Source organism: Myotis daubentonii, chromosome 8 (assembly GCF_963259705.1).
Source record: "Myotis daubentonii chromosome 8, mMyoDau2.1, whole genome shotgun sequence".
NCBI lineage: Eukaryota > Metazoa > Chordata > Mammalia > Chiroptera > Vespertilionidae > Myotis > Myotis daubentonii.
Genome location: NC_081847.1, coordinates 70409491 through 70426081, shown reverse-complemented (window position 1 = coordinate 70426081; position 16591 = coordinate 70409491). Strand labels below are relative to the sequence as shown.

The window sequence follows — 16591 nt, the reverse complement described above, 5'->3', positions numbered from 1 at the left end:
CCAACCATTCCACTTCATTTTTCACATTGCAACTGGCGTCAAACCCAGTGTATTTGTTTAGCTCTGTAACCAACACCATATCCCCCTCACTCATTTGTTTCATTTATTCTAGAAATATGTATTGCACACCTGTGCTGGGCATTTGGAATACAGTTTTGAATAAGACAGGCTGTATCCCTGTCTCCATGGGGTTTGCAGTTTCTAGAGGAGGAGACAAAGTAAATACCAGAGTTCACAGTGCAATAAGTAGCATGACAAGGAAGTACTCTGGTATCAAAAAAAGGACATCTTAACCTGGCTTGTATGGTTGTTGAAGAGCTGATTTTGCAGCCGAAATCCAAAGGGTGAGTAGGAGTTAGCTAGTTGGGGGCTGTATTCCAGGCAGAAAGAGCAGCTTGGGAAGACTTTAAATGGAGGGAAATAGCTGTGAGGAACTAAAAAACATTCAGCTTGGCTGAACTGTTGAACTTGAGGAGGAGGTGAAGGGAGAGGTAAGATTGACAATGATCAAGTCATAAAATGCTCAGAAGCCTGTATCCAGTTTCAGTTTGACTGCTAGGAAAATATCTGTAGCTTAAGATACAGATTTATGTCCTCATCTTAAGTCCAAAGTACAGGGCTATCTGACGGTTCCTTAGTGGGCACCAGGGACCGGTTTGGCTCTTTTGCTCAGCCATCCCAGACATGTGGCTCGAATTCTCATTGATACTTCATGTCTAGGATGGCTGTTGAAGCCCCACCATCATATCCTTGAAACTGGCAGAAAGCAAGAGAAGAAATTGGAGAGGGGCAAAGCACACCCAGCAGTCGAGTCCCACGTCAAGAAGCATTTTTGGACGTTCTGTTCACTTTCATCTCATTGGCCAGCACTTGCTAACGTGAGAAATGCTTTATGGACATTTTATAAGCATAGGGACATGGCCCTGTCTAGAAGAAAGGAAATTCTGACCATTGGAAGGACAGTTACCCTTTCAAGTCACTAGATTACCAATGCATCTGATTGCTTTTCTACCTCTCAAACCTCAGAAGCTCGCTGGCTACTGGGAAGGCTGGGATAGTTCTTTAGTAGGGCACACTGGTATCTTGATAAAATCAGGGTTATATTACTAAGGAACAAGGGGACAGCAGTCTTTGGATCAGTAACTAGCAGTTTACGTGTTAGAGGCCACATTAATGAATTTGAACTCTATTGTGAGTAATGAAATGATACAAGTGGTAAAATTTGCTTGTTAAAAGGATAATTCTGGCTGCAGTATAGAAAATATATTGGAGGAGAACAGGGTCAAGAGAGACATATAACAACACAATAATCCATGCATGACATAACTGTGGCCCAGAAGATTGTGGTGGTGATAAGCTTAACTGGGTATAAACAAATGACACTCGTTCAGTAAATATTAGATGTCAGTGTGGAACATGTGCAAGACATTGAGCATGGGCCTTAGCAATGTAGTGGCAAAAAGACACAGTCCTGCTGTTACAGAGTTTAGAGTTTGGAGGAGGCCAAGTGTAAAATACAGGAGTTAGTAGCCTATTCAGAGAGGCCACTAGGTGTTTCCCTTGAGGAAGTGGCATTTGAGCTGAGATCTGAAAGATGAGTAGGAGTAAACTAGGGGAAGAATGGCTAGAAGGGCTCCTTATGGAGTACTGATGGGAGAGGACCAAAGTGGATGTCTGGAAACCAGAAGATGATTGCAACCAATGAGATCGGAGGTAATGGACTAGGGTGAGGGTGGTGGGAGGTAGAAAAGCGGAAGGAATGAAGAGATATTTAGGAGGCAAATTCCAAAAGATTTGATAGGTGGGTGTGAGAGAGGAAGGGGCCCCGGGTGCCAGCATTGTTTCTGTCTTGTACAACAGGGTGCTTCACCCAGATGGCGAGTTTAGGAAAGAACCAGGTGTGGGAAGAAGGTCATCAATTTGGTTTTGGACATGATGAGTTTGAGGTGTTTTTGAGACATCAAAGGGGTCATGTTAAGTAGAGAGTTGGACCCATGACTGTAGGATTTGGATGAGAGCATTGGGCTGGAAAGATAAATACAGGAGTTACCAATGCATAGGTGGTAAGGGAAGCCATGGATGCCCATGAGCTTGCCCAGAGAGTGTGGGAATGAAAGAAGGGGTTATAGGATCCAGCCTTAAGGAACATGAAGTCTTTCCTCACATTAGAAAAAGCAAATCATTCCACCCTTTATTCATACATCAGACACGAACCATGGATCAGTGACCTTTAGCCTAAATCCCAAAGCTCTTTGTGGCACTGAGGCTGAGTGGCAGGGCTGCAGTCTTCCCATAGTTCCATCCTGCTTTCACCCCTGCAGGAGACCATTGTAAGTGACAGTTCTTATGTGCTTTTCCTAGTTCTAGGGAGAAACTTGTGGGAGTTTTGTATTTCTTTTGTCTAAAAGCCTCTCTGTCCAAGTTGAGATCATCCATTAAGTTGGGTTAGGGCCCAGTATGTTAAATTGTGTAGTTCTTTGTGGTTGCTTATGACTATGCTGTACACATGGTCTCTGTCTGTCCTGTTGTGCTTTCTCCCTTTGGAGCAGCAAAGCTCAACCTCTGTCTGACTGTGGCTGTGCATTCTCCTGCGCTGCAGCCCGTAAGCTCTGCAGCTTTGCTATGCAGGGGTTCTCAGCTCCTGGGATCACCCCACTTCCCTCCAAGGGGAGTGATGAGAAGCTAGACTAGCTTGGTTGCTGTCAGTATATTAACAAACCTCTTAGTACCCCAGGCATGTGATGCTAGGATCTGTGGGGCTTGAACAGGAGTCTGCCTGGGGAGAGGGCTCTATATACAGCCCTCTGGAGAGGTAGAATTGTTTGTGAACCGATGGGGAGCTTTCATTCAGCTGTTATGAATCTCAGCCCTGCCTGGAAAAGTCTGGGGTCAGCGGAGACCCCAGGACCACTTCCTGGTTGGACAATGACCTCTTCTTCTGCCAAACCACAGGGGCTTGGCTGGCCTTCCGAGCCAGCATCTCCAGCTGGCTTCAGGCCACACAGTGCCCTTGGAGATGGGAGGATGATTTGGAGCCAATTCCGAAGCAAACAGCCCAGCTTTTAGTCTCTCAGCCACAGTGTGGCTTCTTCTGTATAAACTAATCATAGCCTGGAAAGGAGGAAAGAAGACAAACTCATTCTATAGAGTCCTGTGTGTGGAACAAATAGAAGAGACCACAATGCAGGGGAAGATTCCCTAGAAGGCTCACTGTAGCAGTCCCCAGGAGTGCACAGAACTTGATACTGTGAACAGCACGGCAGCATGAGGCAACACGGAACTGTGCTATGATGCTGTCTTGTGTGTTCGTTCAACATTACCGAGCACCTACTATATATTAGCCTCCTTGCTTAGGCAACAGAAATACCAAGGCAACCGAGAGTTCTTCCAGGAGCAGACATGGCCAAGGATAATGGGAATGTAATGTGGGCTATAGCAGAAGGGCACAGAGGACTGTAGCACACTAGAGAGGGCGAAGGCAAGTCTTCTCTGGGGATAGCTGGGTCTTGAATGATGGCGATAGGCAATTTCAAAAGGAAAGAAAGCATAGAAAAACCCTAATCATAGTGATGGCAGCCACTTTTTTAAAAAATTTAATTTTGAGATTGATAGTGTAGCCTCTAGTCCTGGCTCCATCCCTCTCTGTGACCTTAAAACAATTTTCTCAGTTTTCTCATCTCTGAACTGGATATACAAGTAATAGCACCTACCTCAAAGAGTGTTTAATTAAACGTTATTAAGCAATTACTACATTCCAGATCCGCCATGTACATACTTTTAATCCTTACAACAACCCTGAAAGTAGGTTTATCCATTTTATAGAGGAGGAAAAGTGACATTCAGGTTGCTCATGCTCATATGGATTAAAGGCTGGTGGGAGATTTGAACCCGTATTTGTCTGACATCTAAACTCATGGCCTTCTAGTCCATGTCTAGTAGGACAGGAATACTGGATGGAAGTAAAGTGACATCATAATGAGATAATGACACCTTTTTGACATGTCCTCTCTGGTTGGTTGGGGTATATCTTGGCAGACCTGCCTGACACCAAATTTGGCTCTTCATTGAAGTAATGGTTGTGAATTTTACTAAGAGACCACATGCAAAATTCTTCATGAATGTGTTCCCCATAGGGCAGCTGGAAAACCTAAAGCAGGAATTAACACTGGAACCCCTACAAGTCAACAACAAAAAGGCAAACCAGCCAGTAAACAAGAGGGGAGGGTGCAAAAACATTTTAATAGACCTATCACTAAAGAAAATACATGAATGGTCAATAAACGCGTGAGAAGATGCTCAACATCATTAGGTACCAGGGAAATGCAAATTAAAACCATAATGAAATAACACTACATACATCCCCACATGGCTAAAATGGAAAGAAAAAAATATTAAGAACAAATGTTGACCAGAAACTCATACATTGTTGGTACAAGTATAAAATGATACATTTTGGAGGAAGGTCTGGCAGTTCCTTATAAAATTAAACAAAAAGACTTGGGATGATGAACACACAATACAGTGTACAGATGATTTGTGGAATTGTGCACCTGAAACCTGTATAATTTTGTTAACTAGCATCACCCTAATAAATTGAATAAAAAAAAATAAACTGAATTTTTTAAAAAAGAAAATACTAGTTGCTATATTTGAAGTTCCAACAAGAGCAAAGATATTTTTCCTACAATTGTCTAGTACAAATTGCCATATTTTCAATAAACACTGTATAATATTTGTGATTTAGAATCAGATTCAAAACCTTATCTTTTGATACACAAGCAGTAGAGCTTTTTCTGGTACTCAGGACAAGCAAAGGAAGTTGGTACCGAGCTTCCTGGGCCAGAGAATGTCCGCCCAACATGCTCCTCCTGGAAACATCTTGAAAACAAAATGATTCCCAGATCCTCCCATTTCCCTTGGTTACGGCAGTCAGAGCCTGTTGGCTTAACTCCTGTGTGCTATTGGAGATACACCCCAAGCAGAAGAAAATAAACCCAGGGATCCTGATTTATTTGAATTTTAATAAAAAGGTTGCAAAGGATTCTGAAATTTTTGCTACAAGATTCATTTCAGCTGAATGCACATTAATCTTTTACTTGGGAGAGATTCTCTGTAAAGAGGCAGGGACAGCAAGAGAGAGGAGTTGGAGACCTGACTTTACTCTGCCAGGACCGACAGCCAGCTGTATGTTGACTGTGGTCATGCCATTTCACTACCCTCTCTTTAATTTTTATTTGATTGGCTGATTTTAGTAGAGGACGGGAGGGAGGGAAGCATGGGGGAGAGAGAAACAGAAGGGGGTTTGGGAGAGAGAGAGAAACATTAATTTGTTGGTCCACTTATTTATGCATTCATTGGTTGCTTCTTGTATGTGACCTGATAGGGAATCAAACCCCAAACTTGGCATATTGAGTCAATACTCTAACCACCTGAGCTACTCAGCCAGGGCTCACTTACTCACTCTTAATTTCCTTAGCTGGATAATCCGAGTATTCATCATCTTTAATGTCTTTTCTAGTTCTAAAATAATATGACTTGGTGTTTATAACTGTGTGATTTGGCAGAAAGTTTGAATAAATCTGTTGCCCAAGAACAAACTGGCAAGAAAAAATAAATTAAACATACACCTAACCTACACTTTACTACTAAAAATTTACCCAAGGTAAATGATAAACATGTCTACAAAGTAAATTGCACAGTGGTCTAGTTCATAATAACTGAAAACTTGAAAGAGCTCAGGTGTCCATCATCAGGAGAATGGATAAACTACGGTATCCTATCTAATAAAAGCCTAATATGCTAAGTGTCTGGTCGTCTGTTCAACCAAAGTGTAATATGCTAATGATATGCTAAGGCCCTCAACCACTCGCTATGATGTGCACTGACCACCAGGGGGCAGACACTCCAACCAGTAAGTTAGCTTGCTGCTGGGGTCCAGCTGATCAGGACTGAGTGAGATGGGCCGGACATGCCCTGGAGCCCTCCCATGGTCCCTCCCCAGCTGGCCAACCTCCCGTGTCCCTCCCCGGCCCTGATTGTGCACTGGTGGGGTCCCTCTGCCTGGCCTGCACCCTCTCACAATCTGGGACCCCTCAGGGGATGTCTGAGAACTGGTTTCAGCCCGATCCTACAGGCCAGGCCAAGGGACCCCACTGGTACACGAATTCATGCACTGGGTATTCATATAATGCAATACTATACAGCAATAAAAAGAAACTGCTGATATAAAAACATGATTTCAAGGACACTATATATATTATTTATTTATTTATTTCAGAGAGGAGAGGAGAGAGAAACATCAATGATGAGAGAGAATCATTGATCGACTGCCTCCTGCACACCCTCTACTGGGGATGGAGCCCGAAACCCAAGCATGTGCCCTTGACCTGAATCGAACTGGGGACCCTTCAGTCCTCAAGCTGATGCTCTATCTACTGAGCCGAACCAGCTAGGCCTCAAAAATATTCTTGCCATGAAAGAAGCCTTACACAACAAATATACATACTAATTATTTCATTTATATGAAGCTCTGCAACAGATTAACTAATTCTATGAAGGAAGGTCAGAACAGAGGTTGTCTCGAGGTGGGGAGGGGGAGGAATGATTGGCAAGGGGCATTGGCCGACTTTCTCAGGCTTTAGGAATGTTCTGTATCTTAAGAGTTTGGGTACACAGGGGAATAGTATTTGTTGGACTCAGTGACTTTTCCCTTCATAGTTGTGCATTTCATTGTAGTAATTTGTACACTAAAAGAAAAATGTAAACAAACATTGAACTCTAGTTAATGATAAGCATGCTGAAATATTTACTTATGTCTGCAACTTATGCATTAAAACATACTTTGAGCTGAGGGATTTATAGACCGATATGTGATGAAGCAAGTATAGTAAAATGTTAATGGTGGAATCTAGAACAGGTGTTCATTCTTTCAATTTTGCCATATGTTTGAAATTTTTCAGAAGAAAAGGGGCAGTTATTTGGGGGTTTGCAGGAAAGCTCTGCCACCGGAGGAGCTGGCTAGTTCTAGGACAGAGCAAATGGAGACACTAGAAGCTGAGGGAAGCAGGAGCAAAGCCCCGTTACCTCGCAAAAGTAATTCATCTTTTTCAGTCTGTCTTCGCAACTACCCCGAGGCATTCGGTGATATTATGCACTTCCTCGTGGGTGGGGCTTCGTCAAAGTCGGGGGATCCTCAGTCCAGCGTCCAGCCACGCCACAGACCCACCACCCTCCCGACTCCCAGTGCCCAGCCCACTTAAACGCCCCAGCCCTCAAGGGCCTCGCCTGCCCGTTGCTCTGGTAACCGCACTCCCGTTTCCGGGATGGTGCCGGAAGTCACCTCTCATACGCTCTTCCGATTGGAGACTGGTCTTTCGTGGGGGCGGGCGCTGTTGGGGGGCGGAAGCAGCCGCAGGCATGGCGGCGGCAGTGCGGCTCCCGGTGCTGGTGCTGCTGCTCCTGGGGCCGGGCGGCCGGGGCCGTGCAGAGCCCCCACGCGACAGCCTGCGGGAGGAGCTCGTCATCACCCCGCTGCCTTCTGGAGACGTAGCCGCCACATTCCAGTTCCGCACGCGCTGGGATTCGGAGCTGCAGCGCGAAGAAGGTGAGAGGACGGCACTGGACGGAGAAACCGACTGTGACACCTGCTGGGAGTGGGTGGGGGCACGCCTTGCGGGAGGGGCCTAGTCCTGGTGGGGTTCTGGCCCGTGGGCGAGGAGCCGGACACAGTGGGTCGGTGGGGGGAGGATGGGATAGTTATTGAAGAACCCCATTGTACCGCTGATGAAGCCGAGGTCCGGAGAGGGGCAGCGACTCCCAGCCCAGTGCTCGCTCGGCGGCTCCAGGCTGCCTATCTGTACTTCACTTTGAGCCCTCTGTCCACAACACTGATGATGATGTTGCTGGTTGCCATTTACACCGGGTGCTACGTTCTGGGAAAGATCACTAGGAAGAAATTAGAGATGTATAGAGCGGTAAAGGCACTTGCTTAAGATCGCATGGCTGGTAACAGTCTGGTCTGGAATTCAGATCTCTCTGATCCCAGAGCCTGGGGTCTACTGCTTCTTTGGGGTGGCCGGGAACCCTCCCACCAGGATCATCTCTCACCTGCTTCCCCCTTCTCTAGTTTCTCATTATAGGCTCTTCCCCAAAGCCCTGGGGCAGTTGATCGCCAAGTATTCTCTCCGGGAGCTGCACCTGTCGCTCACTCAAGGCTTTTGGAGGACTCGGTACTGGGGGCCACCCTTCCTGCAGGCCCCATCGGGTGCCGAGCTCTGGGTCTGGTTCCAAGACACCGTCACTGAGTGAGTGTGCACCTTGAGGCCTGTTGCAGGCCATGGCAGGGCTGTGGCAGCGGAAAGTGTTATCTTGCCTCTGCCATTGGGGACAGCAGTTCCAGCAGGCAGTAATTCCATGGGGATAAAGCTGCCGGAAGTAAGAAATAATGTTACCACTGAGTGGCATGCTTTACTTTGCTGAATATACTTCTTTCCCCTACCTACTTCCAGACCAGAGGTAACACAACTCATAAGTAGCTCTGCAGAGGCAGATAACAAATAATTGAAGCTTACTTGGATGTAAGGCCAAACAAAACACTGTTGGGCTAGAATGGGCTTATAAGATGCCAGATTTCTATATTAGAGGAATTGCTTTTGTTTGGGAGGGGTTGGGGTTGGGTATTGCTACTGTACCACAATTACCTCTTAATTTCACTAGGAGAAATCAATTGCACAAGTATGATAAGATAAATTTTAGGGCGATAATAGGGAGTGGTGGGGACTGTGGCAGGCTACAGAGCTTGAGAGGATGGCTGACACTCGTCCCCTCTGGATTGTTGGTATGGGAATAGAGGCCCACTGTTGTAAGATACTCTCATGTTTGTTTGTTTTTTTAAGAGATACATGAAATCTAGATTTTATTGTGAAAATTGGCAAATTTAAATATCAGTAAGAAATTAAAAATGTAAGACATGCTATGTGGGTCAGTGTTGTGCACACCAAATGAAACACGATTCTGGTTTGGGTAGAGCTTTCAGGCTTCAAGTGTGCAATCTTTATATGAGGCTCAAAGCTTGGAGCGATTGAAAAGCCCTGAACAGAGGATTATCTGAAAAAACCCAGGACAGCACTGAGGTGATATCAAATGAAGAGCAAGCAGTGCCCCCCACAAACTTGCCAAGGCTTCTTCTACCTGAACACTAGTCCGTACCTTTCCCCCACCTGCTCTGCCATCACTGTCTTCCCTCAGCTCCTAACTGCCTGTAATATGGAGCTGATGTTTAGATTTCTAGTTTTGTGCTTTCTATGATTAATATAGAGAGCAAATCTGGTTTGGCATTTCTCTACGCAGAAAATACCTAATTTGATAATGCTGTGTTTTTGTGTGTTTTATTTTTTTAAATCCCAGAATATTTGTTTCTCCTTGTTCCGTGAGTCTTTATAGATGTAAGACCTCCCACCTTGAAGATAGAACCCAGACTTACTTACCTTCCTGCCCAGGGTCCAGAGAAGTATGGATCAATGAGTGTTGTCAGCCTGTGAGGCGTGGGCCTTCACATGGTGTTGTGAAACCCGTAGGCGACTCAGACTTGCTCCCTGTCCTCATTGCTTACAGCCTCCTGGTTGAGGAGAAACGATGCTTAGGACAAGATGCTGCCACCACTTAGCCATTTCCCAGGAGAGTCTAGGGAGAGGCTCAGATGGTCAGAACCACAGCAGCACAGTTGGAGGCTGTGGTTGAGGAGAGAGGAGTAAGGGGGGCGTTCCCAGGCAGGAAGAGGAATCACCTGAGCAAAGAGCTGAGTGGCTCAGGGAGCGAGGATGAAGGGGCTGGGCAGGGGCAGTGATGCCATTCCAGCTCCATCAACTAGCGGGTCTAATGGTGTAGCAGCCGACGCAGGCTTTGGGACAGGAGCAGAGGCTGCTCTGGGACAGTGGGGGTTTGTGTCTCCATCCAGTGTAGATACATCTTGGAAGGAACTCAGTAACGTCCTCTCAGGGATCTTCTGCGCCTCTCTGAACTTCATCGACTCCACCAACACGGTCACCCCCACTGCCTCCTTCAAACCCCTGGGGCTGGCCAATGGTGAGGAGCCCTGTGGCCCTTTCCTTCTCCTTGTTACCTCTTGCCCAAACCCTATGCTTCCTTTCCCTCAGCTTCCTCTTTCCTCCATGGGGCCAGATCATAAATCCCCTGGGTGTGCAGGCCCCAGAGAAGGCTTCCCAAGACTGTGCTGTCTGGGCATTGCCTTCTCCCGGGGGAGGAGAGGTCCCACTCCCAGCGGGGACTGTGAGGGTGGTGGCGCCAGAGGCGTATGGGGAGCAAGAGAGTGGGTCTGGAGGAGTGGGGCCCCAGACAGGCCTCTGTCTTCCGCAGACACTGATCACTATTTCCTACGCTATGCCGTGCTGCCGCGGGAGGTTGTCTGCACCGAGAACCTCACCCCCTGGAAGAAGCTCTTGCCCTGTAGTTCCAAGGTGAGGCCAGAGTGGTCTGAACATGGGTGGGAGCACCGGAGAGTGGCTGGAGTTAGCAAATGCCCTTTCACTGCCCGTCAGCCAGGTGTGTTTACAGATAACCTCTGCCTCATGCCCAGGTGCCCAGGGCACTGACCTTTCATCTCTTCCCGCCTCCTCCAGGCAGGCCTCTCTATGCTGCTGAAGGCTGATCGCTTGTTCCACTCGAGCTACCACTCCCAGGCAGTGCATATCCGCCCTATTTGCAGAGTAAGTCATGGAGAATGGGGGTGGGTGCCATCCAGAGGCTCTGAGAGAAAGTGCAGGCAAAGCACGTAGCCCAGGCTGAGCCAGTAGTAAATGGTAGATGCAGTGATGACTTCTCAGGACATTGGCCACACACCAAGGAAACCAAGTGGTTGCCTGGCAAGCGTTCAATAAATCTTTGTCATGGAGCTTAGTGGTTCAGAATAGCTGCTCAGTGTACCTGCTAGCTCAGCCACTCGCCGGCTGGCATGACCTTGAGTGAATCATTTTGTTTTTCTGAGCCTGGTTTCCCCATCTGTCAAATGAGAGTAATGGTAGTAGTTCTTCCCACGGTTGCTGGCAATGGTTCCAACTGATGCATAAAGCTGCTGGCACAGGGTATGGCACAAGGTCAAGTGCTCAGTAGTGAGTGGTAGCAAATCAATGGGTAGGAAGATACATTGTAGACAAGGGACCATGTCTGGGTAGGAGTCCCAGAGGCTCTGGGGTTGGAGTGATATGTCCTCATTGCTGCTGTCTGGCCCTTGGATAGAATGCTCGGTGTACCAGCATCTCCTGGGAGCTGAGGCAGACTCTTTCCGTTGTATTTGATGCCTTTGTCACGGGGCAGGGGAAGAAAGGTAAGCTACCATGGCAACCTATCTCTGCTCACCCATTGCCAGCCCCACCCTGTCTGTGCACGTCAGTCCTAGTCCCAGCCCCTGCTCAACCCTGCTCTCTTCTCCCCAGACTGGTCCCTCTTCCGGATGTTCTCCCGAACCCTCACAGAGCCCTGCCCCCTGGCTTCAGAGAGCCGAGTCTACGTGGACATCACCAGCTACGGCCAGGTACCAAGGTCTCCAGCCATAGCCGTTGCCCCATCCCCAGGGCCGGTCTGCCCCTCTGCTCACTTCTCAGCCCTGCCCTGTGTCCCCAGGACAATGAGACATTGGAGGTGAACCCGCCTCCCCTCACCACGTACCAGGATGTCATCCTGGGCACCCGGAAGACCTATGCTGTCTACGACTTGCTCGACACGGCCGTGATCAACAGCTCCCGCAACCTCAACCTCCAGCTCAAGTGGAAGAGACCCCCGGAGAATGGTGGGTGAGGGTGGGCCACCACACACTGAGATGTCAGCTCATCATCATGCGATAACAGGCTAGTGTTTAGCTCAGATCTCTAGAGTCAGCATCTGGTTCTACATCCATTTCTTCAAAGCACTCTGACTGTGGGCAGGTTCCTAACCTTCCTGCCTCCTCTGGGAAACGAGGACAGAAACACCTCGCAGATTGGATGAGATACCTGATGTACTAGTGAAATAGGGAGTTCGTCCATGCATTCATTTCAGCAACAAACATTTTTGAAGACAGAAGATAGCATCTGCATTTGAGAAACAATGTCTGCTAGTTGAGGCAGACATCAAACAATTAATTAATTGCGATTGAGTTCAGTGTTACCCAGGAAAAGTGCAGAATACCATGAGAGCACCTGGGATGGTTGGCAGGGGCACAGAGCTCAGCACATGCGCATATTTAGGAAGTAATAGTAGTTCTGTGTCGCCGTGGGCTGGGGGAGATGGGGATGATTCCAGAACGCAGGTTTCCCAGTTCTGATAGCAAAGTTCTTCACCATGTCCTCCTGGCTGAGACTCTGAGTGGGACCTGGGGAGTGGCAGTGGGGAGTGACCCTGTCCCGGAGGAGCGATTAACTGCTGACTGTGGTCTACGCAGAGGCCCCGCCAGTGCCCTTCCTGCACGCCCAGCGGTACGTGAGTGGCTACGGGCTGCAGAGCGGGGAGCTGAGCACGCTGCTGTACAACACCCACCCGTACCGGGCCTTCCCCGTGCTGCTCCTGGACATCGTGCCCTGGTACCTGCGGCTGTATGTGCACACCCTTACCATCACCTCCAAGGGCAAGGAGAACAAGCCAAGTGAGAGCTAGTCTCCCCACCCCTGCCCACCCGCCCTCTCCTCCAGGTCTCCCAAACCCTCATTTCTCAGGGTATTTCCTGAAGTCCGTACCCCAGGAAAACTACACAGGCAGAAAACATTAGGGATAGTTTGACAAATGGAAAGGGTAGCCTCACTAATGCCAGGTCTGGAGAATTTATAAAGCACAAATGATCCACACATAGACTGATTCTTAGTGAGCCCTGAGGAGGGCAGTAGTTTCCTGTCTTTTTCACTTTCTCCTTCCTGGGGCTCCAGGCACAATCTTTTGTGATGGTTCACAGGCTCTTTCTGCTAGTGGAAGGGCTAGCAAGAACAGCAGAGTATTGGGAATAAAGAAGATTACAGGCCTGGAGATGATGGTTTTTGCTTCCTTGGGCGGGAAGAAGTGTCGTTTTTAAACTTTATTTTTATTTTCTATTATTTTTCTGAAGGGGAGTCAATATTTCCTGATTGCTTTTGTTAGGTGCCAGGATGGCACTAAATAAAGCACTTATTCTCTGGAGTGGGGAGAGACTGATGCTTCAGAAAGGGCTTTTCAGGGAAAGTCATCGCACCCCCTGATGGCCAGGCTTCAGGTCTTCTAGAAACCCCTCTGTCGTTTCCTATGCTTTCAAGCCTGTGGTTCATAGTTTTACTCACTGTCAGCACCACTACTTGTACCACCTTCAAAATACCTGCTTTGAACATCCTATCTATGTATTTTGTAGGGTTATTTTTACCTTTTTCTCTGGAAAACTTCAAACACAGCTGGAATAGTGCAGTCAGCTCCCCTGCACTCGCCAGCAGCTTCAGCAGTCTCCGGCTTCCTTTCATTTTTTTTTTTTTTAAATATTTTATTGATTTTTTTTTACAGAGAAGAAAGGAGAGGGATAGAGAGTTAGAAGTATTGATGAGAGAGAAACATCCATTAGCTGCCTCCTCCACACCTCCTACTGGGGATGTGCCCGCAACTAAGGTACATGCCCTTGACCGGAATCGAACCTGGGACCCTTGAGTCCGCAGGTGGATGCTCGATCCACTGAGCCAAACCGGTTAGGGTTCCTTTCATTTTTTTATCATCCCCCCTTCCCCCTCCACACACACTTTTTTTTAGTGTGGCTGTTTTTCTGCTGGAGTATCTTAAACAAGTCCTAGACATCATGTCACTTCGCCTTTAAGTATTTTAGTATATGTCTCAACAGATACAGGACTTAAAAATATATATGGCCTATCATTATTATTCCTGTTTTCCCCAATATCTTTAAACAAATCTCTCTCTCTCTTTTAAAAAAAATTATTGATTTGAGAAAGAGAGAGGAAGGGGCAGAGAGAGAGAGAGAAATACCAGTTTGTTGTCCCACTTGTTTATGCATTCATTGGTTGATTCTTGTATGTGCTGTGACCGGGGATCAAACCTGCAACCTTGGCATATCGGGACAAGGCTCTGACCAACCGAGCTACCCACCCAGGGCCTATGTCTCTTAATCTGTAACAGTTTCCTTTTTTTGTTTTGTTTTGTTGGGCAAGCTGGGTCATTTGTTGTACGGAATGTGCTACATTCTGGATTTGTTCTGTGTCAGTGTTTACATGTTCCCCCATCCCCTGTCTTTCTTGGGTACTGATGGTTAGCGTTAGAGACTTCATTAGATTCAGGTCCCCTGTTTTTGGCAGGAAAATGCCCAGGTGGTTCTGTGAACTTCTTGTTGCATCACTTCTGGCACTTGATGTCTGCTGCCCAGTTTTCGTGATGTGGAGATTGATCCGTTGTTTGCCTGGATGGCTGCCCTGGAAACACCTTTTTCCTTTTTTGAGACCCTGCTCCCTTCCCTGAGCCTGCCCAGCTTCTCTGATCCAGAGCCCACCTCTGGGTGCCCAGATCTGGGCCTCAGGGCCTCGATAGGTGGGGCAGGAGGTGCAGGTAGTCTGACCCCAGGGAGGAGGTATGGGGGATGCTTGAGCCGTGCCTGTCTCCAGGTTACATCCACTACCAGCCTGCCCAGGACCGGCTGCAGCCCCACCTCCTGGAGATGCTCATTCAGCTGCCGGCCAGCTCGGTCACCAAGGTCTCCATCCAGTTTGAGCGGGCGCTGCTCAAGTGGACGGAGTACACCCCGGACCCCAACCATGGCTTCTACGTCAGGTGGGTGCCGACCCCCACGTGCTGCCCCCGCCCTCCGGACCCACCTTATCTGCCACCAACCCTGCCTCACAGAATACCCGCCTGCTTCTCTGCAGCCCGTCTGTCCTCAGTGCCCTCGTGCCCAGCGTGGTGGCGGCCAAGCCCGTGGACTGGGAAAAGAGTCCCCTCTTCAGCAGCCTGTAAGTGTGACCTTGGGGGGCAGTGGCTCAGATGGCCCGGTTCCTGCAGGGTGGGCCGGGCTCAGTGTTGCCTCTCCCCCAGCCACGTGGAGATTTCACTCAGTCCTAATAAGAGTCCCAGTGGTCTGTCATGTTAATACGGACTTTATCAAATGATTCTAACGTTTCCAGGAGAATAGATAGGCGAGAAGAGCAGTATCTAAAGCCTATATTTACTCACTGATGCTCTTAGCAAGGATTTGGTTGAGCACTTATGGAATGCCAGGAACCCCAGAGAGTGCCTGCTGCCCAACAGTAAACAAAAGGCTTGCCCCTGCCTGGCTACAGCTAAGCACATCCATGACCATGAAAATGAACCATCCTCCGCCTTCTCTAGGGACCCTGAGAACCGCCAGAGGGGAGGCTCTGCTCTAGAGAGCAGTGGGGTCCCAGGTGGTGCTGGGAGTGACCTGGTGGGTGTCCAGGAAAGCTTCTCCGAGGAGGCGGCCTTGAGCTGAGAACGATGGCTGTGGAAGAGGCAGCCAAGTGAGGGCAGGGCCCTTTCCCCGCAGCACAGGCAGCTCTCCGTCAGCTTTAGGTATGGGCCTTCATCTCAGATGTCTCCTGTTGGAAAGGCTGGGAGGCTAAGGGAACTTTGGAAATCCCGACCGCCGAGCATTGGCCCAGTGCAGCCCGAGGGGAATGGGGTACGATAGGGAGGAGCAGGGGTCCTGCCTCACCACTCCTCCCTGACCCCCAGGTTCCCAGTCTCCGACAGTTCTAGCTACTTCATGCGGCTCTACACGGAGCCGCTCCTGGTGAGCCTGCCAACGCCGGACTTCAGCATGCCCTACAACGTCATCTGCCTCACGTGCACGGTGGTGGCCGTGTGCTACGGCTCCTTCTACAACCTCCTCACCCGGACCTTCCACGTCGAGGAGCCCAGAACGGGCGGCCTGGCCAAGAGGCTGGCTAACCTTATCCGGCGTGCCCGCGGCGTCCCCCCGCTCTGAGACCCGAGACCTGACCCTCATAGCCCGGCTGCTCTTTCTCTCTGGGGAGGGGTGGTGTGACCCCAAGGACTGTTTCTGGTACTTGCTCTCTCCAAAGTGCCCCTGGGCTAGGCCAGAGCTTAGAGCTGCACTCTGTAGTACAGTAGCAACTAGCCAATGTGGCATTTGAATTTAAGTTAATTTAAATTAAAATTCCACTCCCCCCACTGTGCTAGCCACATTTCAGGTGCTCAGTAACCAGAGTGGTTAAGTGGCTACTGTACTGGGCAAACATTTCCATCAGCTCAGAAAGTTCTCTCGGGCAGCACTGGCCTCGATCCCGGCTGTGCTACCCCGGTGGTGTGGTAGATGGGATGTACTGGTTGTGAAATAAAAAATGACTGTTTCCTTGGTTCTTTGCCTCCTGTCTCTTTAAGGCTGGGAAGAACGGGGCACTAGGGCTTGTTTGCTAAACTCCCCCATCTCCTCCCACTGCAGCCAGTCTGCTTACTCCTCCCCTACTGGCCTCCTCTGACAGTCGTTCCGGAACTCCCTGGGTTTGGCTGGGAGCGTTTATGTAAGTACATCCATGACCATGAAAAGGAATCATCCTCCGCCTTTTCTAGGGGCCCTGAGAACCGGTCCCCTATCGGCAAGGGCAGAGCT

At 48.7% G+C, this 16591-nt stretch overlaps 1 protein-coding gene across 1 annotated transcript; it reads left to right on the top strand.

The window, feature by feature from the left end:
* The first annotated feature begins 7382 nt into the window (after window positions 1-7382).
* On the top strand, window positions 7383-16339 carry PIGT (phosphatidylinositol glycan anchor biosynthesis class T). Its single transcript, XM_059706934.1, has 12 exons — window positions 7383-7603; window positions 8126-8303; window positions 9956-10083; window positions 10375-10475; window positions 10638-10724; window positions 11254-11341; window positions 11451-11548; window positions 11638-11803; window positions 12434-12634; window positions 14610-14775; window positions 14871-14954; window positions 15694-16339. The coding sequence occupies exons 1-12, from the start codon at window positions 7417-7419 to the stop codon at window positions 15944-15946; spliced, it is 1737 nt and encodes a 578-aa protein (XP_059562917.1). The 5' UTR covers window positions 7383-7416; the 3' UTR covers window positions 15947-16339.
* The last annotated feature ends 252 nt before the right edge of the window (window positions 16340-16591 follow it).

Bases quoted from the DNA above. Each gene is read 5' to 3' on its own strand.
- PIGT (XM_059706934.1), top strand. From the start codon at position 7,417: ATGGCGGCGGCAGTGCGGCTCCCGGTGCTGGTGCTGCTGCTCCTGGGG. The intron at 8,304-9,955 runs GTGAGTGTGCAC...GTCTCCATCCAG, and splicing joins TTCCAAGACACCGTCACTGA to TGTAGATACATCTTGGAAGG. The intron at 10,476-10,637 runs GTGAGGCCAGAG...CGCCTCCTCCAG, and splicing joins TCTTGCCCTGTAGTTCCAAG to GCAGGCCTCTCTATGCTGCT.